This window comes from Nomascus leucogenys, chromosome 22a (genome assembly GCF_006542625.1).
Source record: "Nomascus leucogenys isolate Asia chromosome 22a, Asia_NLE_v1, whole genome shotgun sequence".
NCBI lineage: Eukaryota > Metazoa > Chordata > Mammalia > Primates > Hylobatidae > Nomascus > Nomascus leucogenys.
In genome coordinates, this window is record NC_044402.1 from 141,794,558 (window position 1) to 141,818,478 (window position 23,921).

General features: G+C 49.7%; 1 protein-coding gene across 5 annotated transcripts in view; it reads left to right on the forward strand.

Annotated features, from left to right (window-relative positions):
• Positions 1-23,921, forward strand: part of FARP2 (FERM, ARH/RhoGEF and pleckstrin domain protein 2) — a 141,068-nt gene that overhangs the window by 90,628 nt on the left and 26,519 nt on the right. For all 5 annotated transcript variants that reach the window (XR_004027910.1, XM_030803359.1, XM_030803361.1 and 2 more), the window contains exons 14-18: positions 11,688-11,863; positions 17,092-17,181; positions 17,894-18,027; positions 18,474-18,555; positions 22,964-23,201. Coding sequence is in view for 4 of the 5 variants with exons in the window: in XM_030803359.1 (XP_030659219.1) it covers positions 11,688-11,863; positions 17,092-17,181; positions 17,894-18,027; positions 18,474-18,555; positions 22,964-23,201 (720 nt within the window). In the remaining variant the exon portion in view is untranslated. The remainder of the gene's footprint in view (positions 1-11,687; positions 11,864-17,091; positions 17,182-17,893; positions 18,028-18,473; positions 18,556-22,963; positions 23,202-23,921) is intronic.

Genomic DNA, 23,921 nt, shown 5'->3' on the forward strand with positions numbered 1-23,921 from the left:
ATCACCTCAAATTCAGTGTTACCCACACTTGACCATGCTTGCTCCAGCTGTGCCTGTCTTCTTTCCTTGGGTATTTTGTTGCTAAAGTATTTTATTATTACTGTTTCAGAGACAGGGTCTCACTCCTGTCACCCAGGCTGTAGTATGGTGGCGCAGTCACATCTCACTGCAGCCTCAACCTCCTGGGCTCAAGCCATTCCCCCACCTCAGCCTCCAGAGTAGCTAGGACTGCAGGCGCACACCACTGCGCCAGCTAATTTTTTAAACATTTTTGTGGAGAAGGGTTCTCTCCATGTTGCCCAGGATGGTCTTGAACTCCTGGGCTCAAGCAGTCCTCCTGTCTCAGCCTCCCGAAGCGCTGGAAGTGCAGGCATGAGCTTGGGTGCTAGAGTGAGTCCCTGTCTCAAAAAAAACAAAAAAAAAATCAAGGCTTTCTTCCGAGTTACTGCTCACGGCCCTCTTACCCCTTTCTCTTTTGAGTGGGTTGTAATGTCCACCCAGAGGGGATTTAGAAACGGAAGGGAAGGCAAGCGTGTAGGCAGCATGGCTTTAGAACTGTAAGGAAGACGTTTCCCACTACAGATTCTGTCTTTCCACTTGTAACATTTAGTGAGGCACTGACATTGCTCTTCTCCACCTTAACAAGACAGTTTACAGTGGTTAAATAGCGAAACTCCCAGAGCAGGTCAGCCTGAGGCCATAGTGCCCTACGGCAGCACTGGGCCCTGCTTTTGTTTCTGCTTTGTGCTGTGTGGCTCTTCCTCAAGCCAGTGTTGGGTAGTGCACAGCCTGAGAGGTGTGGCCTGATAAACCCTGAAATTGAAAGAAGTATGCAGATTTGACCCAGCACTCCTGGAAGTGTCTGGATACAGCTCACTGAGAGTGTGGAGGTGAAAGTGCCTGCAGAATGCTGACAGTTCTCTCTCAATCTATTGATCTCCTCAGTTACATCCAGAACCTTAAAGCCGCACAGTTGTCATCCTCCGCCTGCAGTCTCAGGCAGGGCGCATCAGGGGCTGCACTGGTAGCTCCCAGGAGGACTTACCCGTGGGTCACCGTCATAGCCAGGTGTGTCTACTCAGAGGGGACACAGTCCTGCAGCAGTCTCCGTCAATGAGAGTCCACCAGCAGACAGTGCCTGTTGGACCCATGAAGTCCACCACTAATGATATACTCTGCTTTAGGTAGAATATTTATTTTTATTAGCTGTCAAACTGTTTTTGTATTTAAGTTTCCAAAAGTCCAGGTACTTTATGTAGGCCAATGTATAAATATTTCAAGTCTAACAGTAGCACAGTTATATGTTAATACAACTGACTACACGAAAAATATGTAATAGCGTATGCTATGTAATTTTTCAAATCACTAGGTATTGATATGTGCCTTTTTAATATTACCAAGAGATTCTCTAAATATGGAATTAGATTAGGATTATCTGCTCCAGTTAACACACATTTTTAAATTAGTACTGTTGATTGAGGGACGGACAATAGCACACCAAAAAAAAGAGTTTAGTATGAAAAACTTAAACCTGTCGGTTAAGTCATTCCCATTATTGTCATTTTGCTGAGGGTGACTTGGTCCTTTTGAATTGCTTTGGTGTACGGGTATGTTCTGATTTTTCATGCAAGCTCCTCTGCCGTTCCACCGCTCTGAGGAGTAATTGTAGCACTTCACATGTGCTGTGGTTGTGGTCACATGGTGACATACATGGCATGTGTGTTCCCAGCTGTTGTGTGTTTATGTGACATTTGATGCCAATACATATGTCTTCAAGGTATGCTTGTTCCCTCCCAGTTCGTGGAATATCAAAAAAATTCATTGCTGGAAAAATTATTTCATAGACAAAAATGTTAATGTTCTCTTGGGGACTTAGAGTTGAAAATATTTGTATAGATTTGGTTCTCAAGTCCGCAGAATCCATCTGCTGTGGTCTCCCTTTGGTGCTCATCTAGGAGCCACGTGTATGGAAGACTCTGTCACGGGCGGCTGGGATGTGGGCAGATGCTGTTAGCCTCCCTCTCCACGTGGTGGTCCATGCCTGACGTGTCCCCTAGTTCGAGGAGGCGCCATCTTTTGCATGAAAACAGTTGCATTCCCCTAGGAAATGAAGAAAAAATGAGCTGAAATTTCCTTATACATTTCAACTTGTTCATTTTTTAAAGAGACATTTTTGTTGTCTGCTTTGTGGTACTTAAAAATTTGTTTTCCATTGAAATTGCCATTTATAAATTTGCAGATATGTACTAATTTAGGATTTTTTAATTGTTCAATAAAATAAGGAAATATTTACTGTGAATTTTTAAATGGGCTTTTTAGCTTTCTTTCCCTCTACTTTTAGTTTTGATTTATATAAGTTAAAGATTATTTTACGTATTAATCCCTGAAGCAGCTGCATATTTTTTATAACAGTGTCACTGACTTCTGCATAGGCTTCTGAGCAACAAACAGGCAACAGGCACCATGACTCTTGTGCAGATTGTCTTATTTTAATATGGATGATGATGTCTGTGGAAGGCCAGCGGGGAAAGGTACCTTGCTTCTTCTCGGTCTTAGCTCTGTCGGTGCTTCCTGCTCTCGCCTGGTGTGGCCTGCGTGGCCTGCACAGCAGAGCTGGGAGGACGTGCTGTGCAGGCCCGCACCACACCCCACAGGGCAGGCCTTGTGTCCTTGCGCTTTTACCATGCACAGAACAGATGCTGTTGGCTTAATTCTGAAAATGAGGTTATTATTGCCTGTTTTTTCCACAGTCAGCCAAAACCCACCCTGTAAATTACAGGGGAGAACGTGAACAAGAGGCCCCTGCCCCAGAGTGTGGCAGCTCTGCAGGTTCTGGGCAAGGCTTTATTCCACTCTGAGCTTGAGTTTCCCATTCGGGCAACACGAGTTTCTGCTGCCTCCGTGGAGTGTCCACGCCTCTCTAGCCCCACACACGCCTGAGGGGGTGGGGGCGGGGGCTTTGGACGCTGCCTCCTGCTTTTGAGCCCTTTGAGAATAGGCTCCTCACCTTACCCTTTTGGGACCTTGGAGCAGCACAGAGCTGCAGCCACTGATGTCAGGCACCTCTGGGAAGGTGGTAGTGCCTCCCCGGGGCTCTAAGGCACCTGCTGCCCAGTGGGCAGGGTGGTCAGTGAGCACATGAGGCCAGGGTGGGAGGCACCCGGCAGTAAGCCCTTCCTGGAACTCAGCAATTGTACCTGCCACACCAGAGCAGAGGGGCTGTGGCAGCAGCATGTTCTAGAAAGGCACTTGTCAGAACAAACTCATGGGTCTCCTCAGAGCCCACGGATGGGTAGTTACTTCCCATTTAGAGAAGAGGGGAATGAGTCCCAGGGGCCTCACCCCCCCTACATCATGCCAGCCTTGCCCCCTGACCATCACCCTCCTGGTCCTGGGGCCACCCATGCCCAGCACCCGCTGCCTAAGGATGAAGTGGGAGGCACCTGGGTGCATAAATCCTGATTTCAAGAAACTGCTCAAAAGCATTTCTGTATTAGGTCTATAAGTTGACTGATTTAGAAGGTAAAAACCATGTGGCCCTTATGTTCTTGAAATATGTCAATTCAGATTATATTTCTTTCCTAATCCTAATAACCACCACCCTTTATTTAGTTTAATAGTTTGTTTTTGGGACCTTGCCTCCATGGTTCCAATAGAAAGATTCATAAGTCAGAGCATGCGTCTCAAAGTTTTGGACACAATGTATGAGAACAAAAACAGAGAGGCCCTGGAGCACCGTCACATACTCAAGAGGAGACCGTACACCTGGCAGATAGCAGATGTGGACAAATGGCCCAGAGCACAACTTGCTGTTACAGGTTAGAACACTTGTGTTTCTTAGGAAGGAAAAGGTCTTGTTTATTTAGAGCAAAACAGGAAAGAAACAAAGATTATTGGGAGCACTTCGTGTGTTGATACAGTTCTCTGAACCATGTGAGAGCAGCAGCCGTGGCTCCACTGTGTGCTGCCTACCAAGCAGTGGGCCAAGGCTTTGTGTGTCAGCTTGTTAGAACCCCAATGGCCCTTTGGAAAGCTGTGCCATGCATCACATCTTCACATCCTGTCCTGTAGGCAGTGATGCCGGGTAGGGAAGTGAACTAAATGCACAGTAAGAGATGAACCAATACTTGGACCCCTTGCCATTAACCATTTTTCTATCTCCCACTTGTATTCCTTGAGCCAGATTTTGTGTAAAAGCGACTCGTGACATCCTCTTCCAGTAGAGAAGCCAGAAATAATTTTCGGCTGACTCATCAGGTTCACATTTACTTGGATCCCTTGGACAGTTCCACATTTTCCTTTTCTTCTGGAATTAACAATTCATTCATCGAGCCTCAGTTTCCTGCACCTCCTCTGAAGTTAACCTTCAACTTGACCTTGAATTTTGCCAAGGAGGAGCTGATTCTTCCTCAACTAATAGGCAAATGTTTTCAAGAATCATTTGTTAGAGTTTTAAAGAGGAGAATTTAAAAGTATGAAATAAAAATGACTTTACCTTTTTCTCTAAATGTTATATTTCTCTTTCATTATCTAGTTAGATGAATAAAAAGTGTCGTGAAGGTAAGCACAAAAGTTTAACATTGTGATTTTTAAATGACATTTCAGAAATCATATGATGAATATTGAGAAAATTCTGGAAGTAAAGTGATTGCCACAAAGAAAATCACCTGCCAGACCAGGCGCAGTGGCTCCCGCCTGTAATCCCAGCACTTTGGGAGGCGAAGGAGGGCGGATCACAAGGTCAGGAGTTTGAGACTAGCTTGGCCAACATAGTGAAACCCCCTCTCTACTAAAAATACAAAAAAAAAAAAAAAAAAAAAAAAAGCTAGGTGTGGTGGCAGGTGCCTGTAATCCCAGCTATTCAGGAGGCTGAGGCAGGAGGATCACTTCAACCTGGGAGGCAGAGGTTGGAGTGAGCTGAGATTGCTCCATTGCACTCCAGCCTGGGTGACAGTGCAAGACTCCATCTCAAAACAAAAGAAAATCATCTGCCAGAGATGCTCGCTGCTGACAGTCTGAAATAACAGTTTTAAATTTTATGTCTTTTGGCTGGGAATCAGAGCACTTTGGGGAGCCAAGATGGGAGGATCATTTTAGCCCAGGGAGGGAGTCAGGAGTTCAAGACCAGCCTGAGCAATATAGCAAGACCCATATCTACAAAAAACGAAAACATTAGCTGGGCACGGTGATGTGTGCCTGTGATTCCAGCTACTCCGAAGGCTGAGGTGGGAGGTTCGAACCCTGGAGGTCAAGGCAAAGCTGCCGTGAGCCATGATTGTGCCACTGCACTCCAGCCTGGGCAGCAGTGCAAGACCCTGTCTCAAACAAAAAAAGAGACCAGGCGCGGTGGCTCACGCCTTTAGTCCCAGCACTTTGGGAGGCTGAGGTGGGCGGATCACTAAGTCAAGAGTTCAAGACCAGCCTGGCCAACATGGTGAAACCCCATCTCTACTAAAAATACAAAAATTAGCTGGGTGTGGTGGTGTGTGCCTGTAATCCCAGCTACTCAGGAGGCTGAGACAGGAGAATCGCTTGAACCCAGGAGGTAGAGGCTGCAGTGAGCTGAGATTGAGCCACTGCAATTGCACTCCAGCCTGGGAAACAGAGAGAGACTCAGTCTCAAAAAAAAAAAAAAAAAAAAGCTGGGCATGGTGGCTCACACCTATAATCCCAGCACTTTGGGAGGCTCAGGTGGGCCAATCACTTGAGGCCAGGAGTTTGAGACCAACATGGCAAAAACTGTCTCTACTAAAAATACAAAACAATTAGCCAGGCACAGTGGCACATGCCTGTAATCCCAGCTACTTGGGAGGCTAAGGCCTGAAAATTGTTGGAATCCAGGAAGCGGAGGTTGTGGTGAGCTGAGATTGTGCCACTGCACTCCAGCCTGGGCAACAGAGCAAGACTGTCTAAAGAAAAATAAATATATATGTTTTGAAGATGATCAGATCTTGTTATTTGCTGGAGTGTGGTGGCCTGATCACAGCTCACTGCAGCCTTGACTTCCTGAGCTCAGGCATTTCTCCCACTTCCACCTCTTGAGTAGCTGGGACTACAGGCATGCACACCACCACACCTGGCTAAATTTTTGATAATTTTATTAATTTGTTTTTGTAGAGACAGGATTTCACTATGTTGCCAAGGCTGGTCTCAAACTGCTGGGCTCAAGTAATCCACCCACTTCGGCCTCCCAAAGTGCTGAGATTACAGGCATAAGCCACCACGCCCGGCCAATTTGCAGCTTTGAGAGTATTTCAGATGCTATTCTTTTCCCAAAGTGCAGTCTGTGCAATGAAGCCCATTGGTGAACAGCCAGTGGACAGTTTGTGATCCACCCCAGCAAAAGTGTGGAGCTCAGTAAAACATAACTACTGTTTGTATCTCTCAATTTCAAGTCTTTTAATGTTGGCAATTGAAGTCTTGTCTATGGGTAAAGAAATCAGTCCTTCTTGAGGATATAGTGAGATAGCTGGGCCTCATCTTTGTGTGTGGTCGGTGTGTCCTATGCGTTGTGTATGATATGAATTTTATAAAAGGGACTCTCGTAACTCACAACAAGACCGATTTACTGGCTGTTTTTCAGTAGAGGACCTCGGATTTAGAGTTTATTTTTTACAGATACCTAAGATTAATTCTTCACCATGTCAAGTAAAGCTAAACGTATTCTGTTTAGCTTGATATTTAGCATTTTAAAACTTCTCTGCCTTTTTTTTCTTTTTTTGAGACACAGTCTCACTCTGTTCCCCAGGCTGGAGTGCAGTGGTACGATCTTGGCTCACTGCACCCTCCACCTCTCGGATTCAAGAGATTCTCCCACCTCAGCCTCCCGAGTAGCTAGAATTACAGGCATGCACCACCACACCCAGCAAATTTTTGTATTTTTAGTAGAGATGGGGTTTCACCATGCTGGCCAGGCTTCTCTCAAACTCCTGACCTCACGTGATTCACCTGCTTCAGCTTCCCAAAGTGCTGGGATTACAGGCGTAAGCCCGGCTGACATCTGCTTTTAACCATGCATTCTGATATGCATTATCAGTGTCAAAAAGATTTTCTAAGACGGAGGAGCACTACGGCCAAATGTCTCTTTATGATATCCACAGAATTCAAAATTGCAAAGCCTGAAAGGCACTAACTTTATCCTGTCACACGTCACTGTGGAAAGCACTCTTCAGAGCCATGGTGCCACACTTGTTTTCTCACTGTGGAGTACATCTGTGTTGGTGACTTCAGCTAAACCTGTTCCCCAGGGATAAATGCAACAGCCCATACAAAATCAGGCATGAGGACACAGTCCAACAACTTCGTGTATAAATAAAGTTACACATTCATCACCAGTTGCTTGTTAAAAAAAAAAAAGTCTCCCCACAGATTTATTGACTTTCACGTAGGATCTGTGTTTGTGTAATTTGAAGTAGGCTTGATTTATAAGGTTTGCTATAGCTAACATTTAAAGAAATGTTTAAACTAGACACTGGTGCATGCCTGTAGTCCTAGCTACATAGAAGGCTAAGGCAAGAGGACTGTTTGAGGCCAGGAGTTCAAGTTCAGACTGGACTTCATAAGATCTCATCCATTAAAAAAAAAAAGAAGAAAGAAAAAGAAAAAGAGTCCGGGCACAGTGGCTTACATCTGTAATCCCAGCACTTTGGGAGGCCAAGGCAAGTGGATCACCTGAAGTCATGAGTTCGAGACCAGCCTGGCCAACATGGTGAAACCACATCTCTACTAAAAATACAAAAATTAGCTGGGCATGGTGGTGGGCGCCTATAGTCCCAGCTACTCGGGAGGCTGAGGCACGAGAATCACTTGCACCCAGGAGGCGGAGATTGCAGAGAGCTGAGATCATGCCATTGCACTCTAGCCTGTGCGACAGAGTGAAAGACTCGGTCTCAAAAAAAAAAAAAGAAAAAGAAAAAGAAAAATATTTAATGGTAATTTGTGGTACTTTTTAATGTATTCACTAAATTGTGAGTTGACCGTTTTTTGTTAAATAGAAAGTATTTATAATAGGGTGGGCGCGGTGGCTCACACCTGTAATCCCAGCACTTTGGGAGGCCAAGGCAGGTGGATCACTTGAGGTCAGGAGTTCAAGACCAACCTGGCCAACATGGCGAAACTCTGTCTCTACTAAAAATACAAAAATTAGCCAGGCATGGTGGTGTGCATCTGTAGTCCCAGCTACTCAGGAGGCTGAGGCACAAGAATGGCTTGAAGCCAGGAAGCAGAGGTTGCAGTGAGCCGAGATCATGCTACTGCACCCCAACCTGGGCGACAGAGACTTTGTCTCAAAAAAATGTATTTATGGCTGGGCGCAGTGGCTCACGCCTGTAATCCCAGCACTTTGGGAGGCCGAGGTGAGTGGATCACGAGGTCAGGAGATTGAGACCATCCTGGCTAACACAGTGAAACCCCGTCTCTATTAAAAATACAAAAAATTAGCTGGGCGTGGTGATGGGCACCTGTAGTCCCAGCTACTCGGGAGGCTGAGGCAGGAGAATGGCGTGAACCGGGGAGGCGGAGCTTGTAGTGAGCGGAGATTGTGCCACTGCACTCCAGCCTGAGTGAAAGAGCGAGACTCTGTCTCAAAAAAAAAAAAGTATTTATAATATTATCAAATGATGACTTCTAACTTCCGTAGAACTAAAAATGTTTATTCCAAATGAGCAGTCTATCCTAAAGGGGAGTGTCCTTCCTTTATGAGGGGTTGTTTACTGGGAGTGGCACTTACTTTTTTTTTTTTTTTTTTTGGGACGGAGTCTTCCTCTGTTGCCCAGGCTGGAGTGCAGTGGCACAGTCTCGGCTCACTGCAACCTCCACCTCCTGGGTTCAAGCGATTCTCCTGCCTCAGCCTCCTGAGTAGCTGGTATTACAGGCACCTGCCACCACACCTGGCTAATTTTTGTATTTTTAGGAGAGACAGGGTTTCACCATCTTGGCCAAGCTGGTCTCGAACTCCTGACCTCGTGATTCACCCACCTTGGCCTCCCAAAGTGCTGGGATTACAGCCGTGAGCCACCACACCTGGCCAGGAGTGGCCCTTTCTAATTTACAGCCCCATTACCCCACCCTGGCCATGGCCTGTTTGCAACCCCAGCAGCGTCACAGCAGCACACATTATGATGGATCTCGTGATTACGCCGTTTCCTCAAGTTTTACCTCCTGCAACTCAAAGGCAGATTTTGCAGCAACTTTTTGGTAAACTGTCAACTAGTAACTTGCTGTTGGACTGTACTTCTCTGAGTGAGGTGCTGTGAGGACCCCTGGAAGGACACAAGGGCAGAATAGTGAAGGCCGACTTTTAACTTCCAGAAGCAATGAGTGGAAAACATCTTCCTGCTGCACCCTGAACAATACAGTTATGAAGAATAAATAGATATTAGTAGCTTCTAGACTTTTTCTGAATTTTCATCACATAAAATATCTCCTTGTGAAATTCTGGCTTATTGAGGACAAAGAAGATTCTGGAACACAAACCCCAAACAGCACATCTTCGGAAACATACCTGTTTTCAACATAAGAAGTAATCCATACTTCAGGGGCTAGCACAGAGCCACAGTTCCACTTTGAGCCCTTCAGAAATGACAAAGACCAAATGTGGCCCAGTATGTGAGGCAAGGCAGAAGTAGGAATTTCATGCTGTTTTAAGGTTGCTTAGTGTACTTTAACTGAATGTGTAATAAAAGCAAATTCTAATAAATTGGTTGTTAATAATTTCCTATAGTGATGTTACCTAGGTTTTCTATAGCAATGAATGTTTCCTTGTGTTTTCAATGTATCTTGTGAAAAATTCCAGAGGAAAGCTCTGCTTTCATGAGCACTGATATTTCATCCTAAGAATCCTCATAACTAGAATTCCTAGCAGCAGGCAAGATCTTTCCAGGGCTCCTGATTTGTCAATGTGAAAATAAGGACTTCCTCCCCTCCATCTCCCATGTCCCTCTAGAGGGCGAACCTGTTGGGTTGCTTATGCCAACCCAGCAAACGGAATCATGATGTCAGCTGCTCTCAAGAAGCTGCTCTATACTAATCTGCCTATACACTTACATGTTTTAGGTTAAGTGAACCAAGTTTGGGTTTTATAAACTGGTCACTATAAGCAACTGCATCTGAACGTGCCAACAATAATGTAAGAGAATCTTGCTTTGAAACCAGTTGTGGGTGGAGTAAGGAGGCACCATGGTGTGGCATTTATGTGACCAGGGGTTCAAATTGAGTTACTTCTGTTGCAACATTTGGTAAGCTGATTCAGTAATCATCGTTAGAAATCGTGATAGTTTCAGTGTTCAAACACTATACACTTGGAAACAAATTTCCATCTTTGATAGTTTTGTTTGTTTTGAGAGGGAGTCGCGCTCTTGTTGCCCAGGCTGGAGGGCAATGGTACGACCTCAGCTCACTGCAACCTCTGCCTCCCAGGTTCAAGCGATTCTCCTGCCTCTGCCTCCCAAGTATCTGGGATTACAGGCACCTGCCACCATGCCCGGCTAATTTTTTGTATTTTTAGTAGAGATGGGGTTTCACCAGTTGGCCAGGCTGGTCTCTAACTCCTGACGTCAGGTGGTCCACCCGCCTCGGCCTCCCAAAGTGCTGGGGTTACAGGTATGAGCCACCACACCTGGCCTTTGGTGGTTTTTAAACAGCAGTTAAATTCCTTCTCTAAAACTCTGCTTTAAAGTTTTCTTTTTATTTTTTTTTTGAGACGGAGTCTTGCTCTGTCACCCAGGCTGGAGTGCAGTGGCACGATCTCGGCTCACTGCAAGCTCTGCCTCCTGGGTTCACACCATTCTCCTGCCTCAGCCTCCCGAGTAACTGGGACTACAAGCGTCTGCCACCATGCCAGGCTAATTTTTTGTGTTTTTAGTAGAGATGGGGTTTCACCGTGTTAGCCAGGTAAAGTTATCTTTAAAATTTGGCACTTAATAGTTACTGGTTTCCCATAGAAAAACATTAGAAATTAACCTTTGAGAATTTGTTTTAAATAGAAAAGGATTTTTTTATTATAAAATACACAGTGAAATATACTTTATCATCTTTAGAATTGGGCTGCAAATTTGGCACCTATTTATTCGAAAACAAACATGGTTTTAAGAAGGAGAAAATTATTACTGTGTTTTAGAAAACCAAAATAAAATGCCCATTAATGAAAAACTCAAGGAACTGGAAAACAGTATCATGAATTGAGCAGTTTTATATGATCCATTTTTTTTTATGAATAATACGTTTGGCCTTAAAATAGACATTGTCTTTTCAGTTGTTAGCCCTGGTTTGACATCTTAAGTCTCTAACCTCTAGCAATGCACATAGAAAGTGTTCCCCCGTCCTGGTGGTGCCTTTTGCTTTACACACTTTGTGGTGCTTAATTTTATCATAGTTACATATTCTGCAGAGCCAAAAGAAGCCCCCAGAAACACAAGGATGGTATCCAGGCCCCCCTAGAGTCCTGGGGGGATCCACACTGTCTGTGGATTGCTCTCTGAAATTGGGTAGATGAACCATCAACCCTCATTTTCATTTTATGTCATGTTTAGAATTGCGTGTGATAGAAGCTGTACCTCCGTGTTTTACAGGAAGCGCCTGGCACTGTGCGAGGCTGGCAGTTGAATGGTCAGGAATGTAGTAGTGGCTCTAAGCCAGCCTCACAGCCCTTTCTCATTTCTCACTCCATCCCCCACCCCGTTCATTTCCAGGCCTTTCCACGAAGAGTCCTCAGCCTTCTCCCTCCAGCCGGAAGAGCCCCCTGAGTCTGAGCCCTGCATATCAGGTGCCTTTGGGCCCAGCTGAACAGGGCTCATCCCCACTCCTGAGCCCTGTCCTCAGTGATGCCGGCGGAGCCGGGATGGACTACGAGGAGCCGAGACACAAGGTGGGCCCCTCGAGGCTGAGAAGCTAGCAGAGGGTTGCAGGGTGGGCCTGTGCTCACTGTTCCTTCCGGTGGTGCTGGTGGGGACCCTGGGGCGGGGCAGGGAAGGGCTCTGCACTCACAGCCACCCTGCCAGCCTCCTGAGCAGAGAGGAGGTACTGGGCCGCCTTCCCTAGCAAAACCTTCCGGAGACTTTCCTCTTATCTCTGGGACTCCAGGGTCCTTCGTACAAAAACAAGTTTCCTTATTCATTTAGCAAACAGTCCCTGGCACCCACAGACTCCATGTGTCATACTGGATCTTCGAGCCTCCCCCACTCTTCCTTCCTTCCTTCCCACCTTCCTCATTTCTCCCTCTCTTCCTCCCTCCTTTGCTCCTTTCTTCCCTCCTTGCTTGGTCAAGCTTCTACTTTAACAATTGAGTAACTGGGAGGAAAGATCTGGGTGCTAAGGGAGGGTCCACTAGGGACCCCTTTGGGTTCCGGAGAGGCTCTTGGGTGGGAGACCCAATGTACAAGTGGGTGCCCTGGGCCAGATGTTGGAGACAGTGGAGGAGCCACCTGTGGGGAGGGGACGGTCCTCTGCTGTTGTGGCGAGGGGAGGGGTACATGGGCCACAGACAGGGTTGAGGGTTTATGACAAAGTTGAGGCACTGTCCCCTGTGGGTCTCTTTTTACCGAAGATGATAGGAATAAGGGCACAAACTGAGAGTCTGCAGGAAGAAAGTGACCGAGCAGAGAAGCTCACTGCTGGCAGGCACAGGGCAACCAGGGGCAGGGATGCTGTGGCCTCAGGGTGGCCTCCACTCTCCTAGCCCAGTGGAGTCTGCCTACAGCTATGGTTTTGCAGATGGACCCTAAAAGAAAAGGCTCAGGGTCCGGGGAGTTTGCAGACTATATTGGGCCTGGAGTCCACAGAGAAGGGGGACACGGGGTCCCTGAGTGGCAGCTGGACGGGAAGAGGCCACGGGGCCTCTAGGAGGGAGGGAGTCAGTGCTGGTACAGGGGGAGGTATGTCATTGTGACACCTCAACACTCCTGCTTTGGCCTGAATTGGCCTGAGGATATTCTGTCCAAGGCCTGCCTTCCAGATGCCAGGGCTACCCGTGGGATGCTGGGACTCTTAGCAGGTGGGATGGCACAGGCAGGGCAGGCTCCTCCTTCCTGGTGCCCTGAGGGTCCCGTTGGATCCCACTGGAGTGGAAGGAGCCCCCTGGTCTGGAGGCAGCAAAGGATATTAAACGTACTGCTGCATGAGGCTTGCAGGTGAGGGCTGGTTCTGGTCCCTGGCAGCAAGACTGTTTCCAAAAAAGATGTCTTTTTATTTTATTTTGGAAACCTAATGACAATCTCTTTAGTTCACTGTTTCTTTGGTACAAAAACAACAACAAAAAATGGCCACCAAGCAGTCTGTTTTAAGACTAAATTTTAATTTGTAACTTTTTATATTACAAAAATCAGTTGATTCTTTAGATGGTTCTATAGGGTGACAGCTTGTCACATCTGAGGATAATTGGGCTGGTGGCAAGTGGCCCTGGGAGAAGCCTGTTAGTCATGACGTGGCATGGGGCCAGCAGCATGGCAAGGCCCTCTGGGATGGGGGCACCTCAGGGTCCTCACGGAGCCATGCCCTTGAGGAGATGGTGGCTGGGTCACTGCAGAGAAAGATTCAACAGCCCTTGGGCCCAGCCCATGCGTGTGGGCACCCTCGGCCCTGACGTGGTGTCTCCTGTTGCCTCTCCTCAACACCTGGGCTCTGGAGGGAGGGCTCTGGGCTCTGCTTCAATTCTGTGTGTGTGGGTTGACATAGCAAGGCTGGTGCCCAGCACAGGTGGGCTCCGAGATGGCAAGGATGGCCCCTTCATCACCATGCTGGGGCTGCTGGTTTGACCCGGAGGTAGGTTCCCACCAGAGTACCCCTCTGTGCTGACCTCATGAACCAGTGTGCCCAGCCAGGCTGCAACAGGTTCTGGGGAGACCCTGGCCCCAGATTCACTGACGGCTCTGCTGGCAAGGCCTGGCAGACCACTCTCCTGGGGAGCCAAAGTGACACAGGGGTCTGAGAACCACGTGCTGCCATTGAGGCCACCTGTTAAGCTTTTGCACTTGCATCCAGTTGCTGGGCTGTGTGGAGAGGGGCGAAGAGCTGCCCACCCTCCAGCCCACCCTCGCCAGCTTGTGCCCTCCTCCCCAGTGTCTCCCACTTGATGCACTGTTTGTCCCCTTTTTAATAGAGATTTGTGAGGATCGGCAATAGTCGAAGGGTAGGAAAGCCAAAGGTGGCAGAAACCTCTTCCACGCTCTGCATGGGCACATAGACCCTTCATGTGGGGACAGGTGGTGAAGCTCACAGGAATTGCACGCTCCTCTGGGGCTGTCCCTGGCCGCCGTCTCATCCCTGGCCTGCAGCCCAGCTTGCTGGGGGTCAGGTTTGACATTGATCTAGAGGTGGGGGCAGAGTGGCAGCTGCTGTATTTTCTGTCCCTGAGAGTCTCCTCACGGTATTCCTTGGGCTGATTGGGTGGGGCAGGGGCGGGACGGAAGGCCCTTCTCTTGGCCACTCTGCTCCCCTGACTCCCCTGTGACCCATTGGTGGCACCTGTGATGACAAGTCTCATCAGCGACTGCTGTGGCTGTCTGATGGCGTACGTGTCTCTGTGTGCCTCGCCCCTGGAGGAGGGGGGCTGCTCCAGGACTCTAGCATCCTGTTTCTTTCTATAGAACGACATTCAGAGTTAGGACATTGCCTTTGGACTCCATGCCACGGTGACTGTGGCTAGGAAGTTGTCCTCCCTCTACCAGACTCTCCCTCAGGGCCCAAGGTCAACAGTTTGTGGGGCACTAACATGCCACATCCCTGTCCCTCAGCTGTGTGGGGAAGGCTGGAGCCTCCCAGACCATAACCATGGGCCTCTGGGGACGGGACCAGCTCTGCCCCCAGAGAATTCACTGGGCATATCAAGCTCAGGTGGAGAAAGGACTTCTTTTTTTAGAGACAGGGTCTGTCTCTGTTGCCCAGGCTGGGGTGCATTGGTGCAGCCACAGCTCACTGCAGCCTTGTACTTCTGTGCCCAAGTGATCCTCCCACCTCAGGCTCCCAGTAGCTGGGATTACAGGTTTGACCACATGCTTGGCTAACTTTTTTTTTTTTTTTAAGAGACAGGGTCTCACTATGTTGCCCAGGCTGGTCTCAAACTCCTGGCCTCAGGTGATCCTCCCATATCAGCCTCCCAAAGTGCTGTAATTAGAGTCATGAGCCACCACATCCAGCCAAGAAAAGACTCTGTAAAGAGATTTTACTGAATTTGGATTTGAAAGATGGGCTCAACCTTTCATTTGAAAGATAAAAAAGTCATTTTTAATATCATAAAGCTCAAAAAGAAAAAATAGAAAAAGCCTAAAGGCTGTAAAGGCGGTTCAGCTTCTCTGTGGGGAGGAGGCCAGTGCACCAAGAGGTGGGGGCTGAGCTGGTGGCAGAGCCACATGGTGGCAGGGCTGTGGGAGCCAGGCAGGCTGCCAGCCACGAGGAAGAGCTGAGAGAACGGCAGTCGACGTGTGCAGGACTCTGGCCGGGGGTGGCACAGCACCTGGGCACTGGAGGGCTCCAGGCAGCAGCATCTCAGTGGACTGTAGGGTGCTGTCCCTTCACAGCTGGCTATATCCATGGGCTCAGGACTCACAGGATAAATGTGCCTTTGTTGTCCTCTCATCCACGAGGGGTGGACAACCCCGCAGGCTCTGCTGAACTTCACAGCAGTACAAGGAAGAAGACATGGCCCCACATGCCACCTCAGCTGCTTGCTCACTTGCAATCACAGCTCCTGATACTCCTCCCCAATCTCCAGTCATGGCAGCTGGTCTTTCCCTTGGCTTAGGCCAAAAACTGCGGCAGTCACGCCTCCTGCCTCCAACCCTCACACCTTACCTCCACACCGGAATCAGGTTGCCTCAACCTTCAGAATGTGTCCAGGATCTCACCCCTCACCCTCCGCGCCCCCCAGCCAGTGCTGTCTCGCCGGGTGGTGCTGAGGTCCACCAGGAGCCTCTCTGCCCTCCTGGTCTGCTCTCATCCTGGGGCCCAAGTGCATCACAGCACATTCAGGTAGACCCCAAAGGGTCCAGAAGGCCCACGTGGCCTGCCTTCCCCACCAGTAGCCTGTCTGTTCCCTCTGACCTCTGCACCTTGCTCCAGCCCCTTGACTTCTGACCTGTCCCACAGGCCACCCTGTCCGCTCTGAGTGAGGCTGCGGCCTGCTGTGTCTCCCAGCCTCCAGCCCCTCCTCTGCTCTGCGTTATGCCTTGTACAGCCCTGTGTGCTTCTTGCCTGTCTTCTCCTGGTAGGACACCCTCACAGGGGCAGGGGGCAGTGTCCAGGCGCCTATTCGGAGCTGATACCTGCTCCATGGATATTTGCATGGCCCATCTGCCCTAAAGCTGGCCACAGTCTGGAGGTGGGGCAGGCAAGCTGCCAGGGCAGAGCAGGATCGTGGTTTCTGGGCAGGGAGAGGATGGAGAAGAGGCTGTTAAGTTGCACCTCAACAGAGGGTGGCTCTTGGAGAGTTCAGGGTGGGGAGAGGCCCTCCAGGGACAGGACCCAGTGCCTGCCGAGGCTGTCATGAGGCATGTGCTTTGCCAGGAACACTGTGTTGGGTGAAGTGTAGAGGGTCCCCCACGGCCAGCTTGCCTGCTTGGCACCCGCACCTTGGGCAGAGATAGCCCTGTCAGCTATAGGAGCGCTCAGGGCTGGGCTGTCTCTAGCAGGGCACGGAAAACTGGGCCCGGGGTATGGTCCACGTCTGCATCAGGAAGTGCACCAGCAAGTCTGGTGCTCTGATGCAGGCACACTTAGAATGCGCACTGTTTGCTCATTTTAATGACTTTTGTATGGGTTAGGTTTGATAATTTATAAGCACACATGCACTCATGGACCTGTGTCTGCTAACCAGCTATGCTACTGGCAGTGATATATAAAAAATGATTTTATCACAAAACCAATAATAAACTTCAGCCCTGTTTATATATGGTGATATTTGAACAGCAATTCTTTTCTCCAAAAGAATAACAGGATTATGTTTTTACTCAGGGATAAATCTCTTCAGAAGTTGAAGATGAAAACCCCATGACAATGTTACCTTGAGCAGAAGAAAGCAAACGTTACAAACTTCAGGCTCCCTGAACATGGGAGGGTGCCATGTCCCATGGACGCACACTTACAGCTCTCTGCTTCTTTCAGCGCATGCCTGCAGACGAGGCCTACTTCATAGTCAAAGAGATTCTCGCTACAGAACGAACATACCTGAAGGATTTAGAAGTTATTACTGTGGTACGAAAGTCCTTGATTACTTTGATTTTTTTTTTAATAAATCATCTGAACACAGAGAAATATCTTTTTTTTTTTTTTTTTTTGAGATGGAGCCTCACTCTGTCACCCAGGCTGGAGTGCAGTGGCGTGATCTCAGCTCACTGCAACCTCCACCTCCTGGATTCAAGTGATTCTTCTGCCTCAGCCTCCCTAGTAGCTAGGATTACAGGTGCCCACCACCACACCCAGCTAATTTTTGTATTTTTAGTAGAGTGGGGGTTTCACCATGTTGGCCAGGCTGGTCCCAAACTCCTGGCCTCAAGTGATCTGCCCACCTTGGTCAGCCTCCCAAAGTGCTGGGATTACAGGTATGAGCCACTGCGCCCAGCCAAGAAATATCTCTTGATAATCATGAGACTTGCATGTATATATTTTAATAAATATATCTGCTTTAAAACTATTCTAAGTCAGGTCAGAACATTGGGTCCAAGTTTTTGTGAAGCTATAAAGCTGCAAAGTGTCCATTTGAAACTTTCGATGTAGGATAGTTTCATTATATTTGAAAACTGGATGGTCAACAAAGAGGATGGCTGTAGTGCTGATCTGAACCCTCTTTGTAGGCGGTGACTGGAGGGTCATCGCTGGGTGACCTATGGCTACAGGCCCTCAGGGGCACAGTTTCTCAGTCCCCAACAAGAGCCACGCCTCCCATCACACCACACTCTTCCCACAGTGGTTCCGCAGCGCAGTGGTGAAGGAGGACGTCATGCCTGCGACTCTGATGACACTGCTCTTCTCCAACATCGATCCCATCTATGAGTTCCACAGAGGCTTCCTGCGTGAGGTGGAGCAGAGGCTGGCACTCTGGTAACACCCCTTCAGCCCCCCAGGTCTTGGACCCCCACACGGGAGACTCCCACACCAACTCATCATCACTGCTCTTAGGAACTTCCCAGCTTCAGAAACTAATTCAGAAGAGCAATTTTTTCACTAGAGCATATTTTTAGGAGCCTGTGGGGAGAGGTACAGATGTAATAATACCCTTTATTCACCCTCTTCCAGAAAAGAGAGTGCAAGGAGCAAGTTAAAAATGGAAGATCCCTTTTTGCCCGGTTACTGTCTGTTTTAGAGAATGGCCAGACACATAATAGCAGCTTCCATCCAGGGCAGGCCCTGCCCTGCGGCCTCTTCCACCTCAGAGCTTCACCACCTTCCTCCAGCTGGAACTAGGGCAGCTGTCACCCTGCATCAGATTACAGTGCCTTCTGCAAGCTTTCACCGTGTTTAGAACAACTTTGTTTCTTTTTACTCAGGGAAGGGCCCTCCAAAGCCCACACAAAAGGTGGCCATCAACGAATCGGGGACGTCCTGCTCAGGAACATGCGCCAGTTAAAGGTAGGCTACATGGTGACTACTGCCTACATGAATGCTGTTAATGGGAGCAAAACCATCTTCCTGAAGCTGAGGCCCATCAGAACAGCGTCCCCTCAGAAAAGGGTCCCCTCAGAACAGGATCCCCCTCAGAGAAGGGTCCCCTCAGAGCAGTGTCCCCCCAGACCAGGGTCCCCCTCAGAGCAGTCTCCTCAGAGCCGGGTCCCCTCAGAACAGGATCCCCCCAGACCAGGGTCCCCCTCAGAGCAGAGTCTCCTCAAAACAAAGTTTCCTGAGAACAGGGTCCCCCTCAGAGTGGGGTCTCCTCAAAACAAGGTCCCCTCAGAGCAGGGTCCCCCTAAGAGCAGGGTCTCCTCAGAACAGGGACCCCCTCAGAGCAGGGTCCCCTCAGAGCTGGGCCCCCTCAGAAAAGGGGTTCCACAGAACAGGGTCCCCTCAGACCAGGATTCCCCTCAGAGCGGGCTCCCCTCAGAGTGGGGTCTCCTCAAAACAGGCGCCGCCTCAGAGCTGGGGCCCCCTCAGAGCAGGGTCCCCTCAGAACAGGGGTTCCACAGAACAGGGTCCTCTCAGACCAGGATCCCCCTCAGAGTGGGTCCCCTCAGAGTGTGGTCTTCACAAAACAGGGGCACCCTCAGAGCAGGGGTCCCCTCAGAACAGCATTCCCCTCAGAGCAGGGGACCCCTCAAAACAGGGGTCCCCTCAGAAAAGGTCCATCTCAGAACAGGATCCTACTCAAAGCAGAGTGCCCCCAGAGCAGGGTTTCCCCAGAGCAGAGTCCCCCCTAAAGCAGGGTCCCTCCAGAGCAGGGCCCACCCAAAACAGGGTCCTCTCAGAACAGGGTCTTCTCAGAATAGCATCCCCCTCAGGCTCTCAGAATAGGGTTCCCTCAGAATAAAGTTCCCTCAAAACAGAGTCCTTCTCAGAGCAGCAGCCCCCTCAGAAGAGGGTCTCCCTTTGAGCGTCATTCCCATTAGAACAAGGTTCCCCCAGAACAGCATCACCCTCAGAACAGGGTCTCCTCAGAACTCGATCTTCCTCAGAACAGGATCCTCCTCAGGGCAGGGTCCTACTCTGGATGGGGTCTCCCTCAGAATCTTGTTTCCCTCAGAAAAGAGTCTGGCTCAGGGCAATGTCCAGGGCCCCATCAGGACACTGTTTCCCTCAGAACAAGTTCCCTCCTCACCGCATCCCTCAATAAGGGCTCTCCAAGAATAGGATGCCCCTGAAGACAGCATACCCCTCACAACAGGGTCCCCCAGAACATGGTCTCCCTCCAAGCAGAACTACCCCCAGAACAGACTCCACCTTAAAACATCGTTTGCCTTAGATCAGGGCCCTTACCAGCCCCAGAACATTGTTCTCTTCAGAACCTTTTTCTCCACTGATCAGCATTCCCTTGAGGACAGTGTCCCCATTTCCATTGGGACAGGACGCCCCCAGAACAGTGTTCACCTCAGAGCAGGATTCTCCCCCAGAACATTGTCCTCCTCAGAATGGGTCCCCCCAGAACAGCATCCTCTTCAGAACAGGGCTTCCCTCAGATCAGGGTTCCCTACAGAACAGAGTCTTCCTCAGAACATCATTCTCAGGACAGAGTCCCCCCTTCCCCAGGACAGGGCCTGCTCAGGGCAGAGTCCCCATAGCTGCTGTGGGGAGGGCAGGGCTCTGGGACTTGTTTCCACTTTGGCTGCTAGGCTCATAGTTCAGGTTTTTCTTTCAGGTGTTCCAGCTCCACAAAGGGCATGTAGCAGGGGTCGCAAAAATGGAGTAGACTTTTGGATAGGCAGGGGCAGCACTGGGGGAAGTGAGACTTCTCTTCAATAGGAGCAACGGTACAGGTGTTCACATGTGGACGACAGTGCAGGTCGTGCATTGACTGTTCAAGGGTCTCACTCTTGCTTAATGTGCCTGGAACAGTTCTCCCTCCCTCTCAGGCTGCTCATGAGTTCACCACGTGACCACCCAAGGTGTGGAGCTCTGCATAACAACATGAAGCTGAGCCACAGTGACGACGGCAACTCAAGTGCCCCCTCCTCCATCCCTCGCCTGTCCCACCTTCTACCCAATCCTGTGAGACTCTGGCCACTCCTCACACCCAGAGTTCCCAAGGGACCATAGGTTTTGCTGTTCTGTGTTCAGATAGCCCCCCTTGAAGAACTGCATTCAGCCTAGGTGCCCTTTTCCTGCCTAGATGGAAGCTGAGTCAGGTTGTTAATGAGAAAGTTCTACTTATCCCAAAGGCAGTTGCACTAATTTAAAATTGAAATATGCACAAATCTGTCTGATCCAGATTATCATACTGTAGTCATCTTTAATGTTCATTAAAACAAAATGATTTGATATTAAAACCCTTTAGCTCTGGGGAGGCAGCCAAGAGCTCTGTCCACAAAACCAAATCTGGGTGTCAGAGGCCAAGACCCCAGGGTGGGATCAGGGACCACCCCCTCACAGGGCATAAGGTCAGTTTTCCCCCAGAGCCCAGGCCCCTGTCCCCCGCCAGTGCAAGTGTGGTCCCTGGAGCCCTGGCATGGAGTGGTGAGCCCCGGGGTGGTGCTTGTCTTGGAAAGAGGGGCCCTTGGCCAGCCACCCCCCAGCAACACTATACAACTCCTGGAGCGCCTGCCAGGATTGAAGCCATGACTGGGTGCAGGTGGGTGCCAGGCCTGCTGTGGGTGGGCACCGGTCCTCAGCACCACTCACCACTGCCAGGGAGGCCGGGGACCAGCAGGCTTCTCAGCCAACCCTGTCCCTTTGCCCGGCCCTGCCACAGAGAGGGACCCCAGCCCATCATGGGCATCGGCAGGGCTTGGCCACTTCCACCTCCCACTAGAAGCCTAGGGAGTATGGATGCATAGACATCTGAGCCCAGCTTCCTGCGTCCCTACCTGGCCCTCACCGCCCCTCGCCCCCAGGCAGCGGGCCAGCCCCACCTTCACTCCCCTCCCACCCCCCCCACCACCCCCACCACCACCTCCCCCATATCCTCCCAGGGGCTTGCAGAGCTTTTACACCTGGAGAAACATTCCCCACTCCCCTTTGGCCTCCCTGTACCCTGAACTGCGAATATTTTTAACCCCTAAATATGTAAATACGGCCCGCTCTTGTGACACAGAGACTATTTTATCAACTGTCAGTCCCCATTCCTTTACGATAGGATTCTCCACAGTGGTTTCCGACTCAGGCTCCAGTGGACCAAATAAAAGTGTTTAGTTAAAAAAAATAAAAATAAAAAATAATGTAACCCTTTAGCTGAGCGGAGTGGCTCATGCCTGTAATCCCAGCACTTTGGGAGGTTGCAGGTGGATCGCCTGAGCCCAGGAGTTTGAAACCAGCCTGGCCAACATAGCAAAACCCCATCTCTACAAAAAATACAAAAATTAGCTGGGTGTGGTGGCGTGCACCTGTGATCCCAGGTACTTCAGGAGGCTGAAGCAGGAGGATCACGTGAGACCAAGGAGATTGAGGCTGCAGTGAGCTATGATCGCACCACTGCACTCCAGCCTAGGTGACAGAGTGAGACCTTGTATCCAAACAAACAAACAAAAATCTTTAAGTTAGAGAATAGTTTAGTTTAATATGTCTGTGTAATACTCAGAATCCACACACATGTATACATATGTTGTAAAATCATCAGATATGGGCCAGGCATAGTGGTTCAAACCTGTAATCCCAGCACTTTGGGAGGCCGAGATGGGTGGATTGCTTAGGCTCAAGAGTTCGAGACCAGCCTGGGCAACATGGTGAGACCCCCATCTCTACAAAAAATATTTTAAAAATGAGCCGGGCGTGGTGTCACATGCCTGTTCTTGTGGGGGCTAAGGCGAGAAGATCACTTGAACCCGGGAGGCGGAGGTTGCAGTGAGCTAAGATCCCGCCGCTGTGCGCCAGCCTGGGCGACAGAGCTAGATCCAGTCTCAAAAAAAAAAAAAAGTCAGGTGTGGTTATTCCCTCTGTCCAGTAACTGTGTCAGCACAACCGCTTAGTTCCACTCTTGAGAGAAGTTTCTGGAGCGAGCCCTAAAACTGGGCAGGACTCGAGTGGGCTTTGTTTAACCCCTGCCCTGCACTCCCTCACTGTGTCCCATGCAGCCAACTGCAGCCTTCCCATCCTCAATTCTTCATCTGTCCAGTGGGGAGATGGCCCTGGTCCACTCAGTGCATGTGATATGGGGCCGGTTAGTGGTGCACGTAGCAGTGAATTGGTGGAATGAGGTGCAGGTCACATGGCATCTGAGACGGGCTGAGATGCATTCCGTGGAGGCTAGAAAGCCCCCGCTGGCGCACGCTGGGCCACTGGTCCATTTGCCCTGTGGGGATTTCCAGCCAGCACCTGCCATCAAGGAAAACAGGCCAGTCTCCCACTGGACCCCTACATCTCCTCACCTAAAGGCCCCACTCTTGCGCTTCCACAGGAGTTTACCAGCTACTTCCAAAGACATGACGAGGTCCTAACAGAACTGGAAAAGGCTACCAAACGCTGTAAGAAGTTGGAGGCCGTGTACAAGGAGTTCGAGCTGCAGAAGGTCTGCTACTTGCCTCTCAACACGTTCCTGCTGAAGCCCATCCAGCGGCTGCTGCACTACCGCCTGCTGCTGCGCCGCCTATGCAGACATTACACCCCCGGGCACCATGACTACGCTGACTGCCACGGTGAGTGTGGGCGCGGCCCTGCATCTCGAGGATCAGCGTGCATGGCTGGGAGGCAGGGGCGGCTTTGCTAGACCTGAAGACTTCCTTCACTGGGAAGCACAGGAGTCCACCCCATTAGGGCCTGGACCACAATAGTCAGCATTGGCCCTGGCCTTCCTTCCCGTCTCCTCTGGCTGCTGGCAGAGGGCAGGTCCCAGGCTACGCCAGGTCTCTGCCTATTCTGCTCCTCCACCCTCAGGCAAGGCCCTGCCCATCTCCACGTCTGAGCAGTGTAGGGGATGACTCTGATTGCCCTGCAGGGGTCACAGGGCATGCTCCTGCTGGGGAACCCACAGCCCCCACAAGTGCACTGGGGAATGGGGTGCAACCCCCAGAGCAACCTGCTGCCTATGGATGTTTCTGTCCTGGAGGCCTTGGCTCTAAAGCATACAAAAGATTGGGCCAAGGTGACCTGTTAGAAGTTTTTAACATAGACAGCCTTTGTAATTTTTGATGTTTATTAAAGGGACAAAAGAGTAAACTCTGACCTTTTTAACCTAAAAATAGGATTTCTAATTTTATTGTAAATTTGGTCCCCTTTTCTGAGATGACTCAGTCAAGAGGGGGACACTGCTCTAATGGGGACCTATTCTGATGGGGATGTGTTCTGATGGGAACTTTATGCTTATCAGGAGTTTTTTTTGTTTTTGTTTATGTTTATGGTTTGTTTTTTTTTCTTTT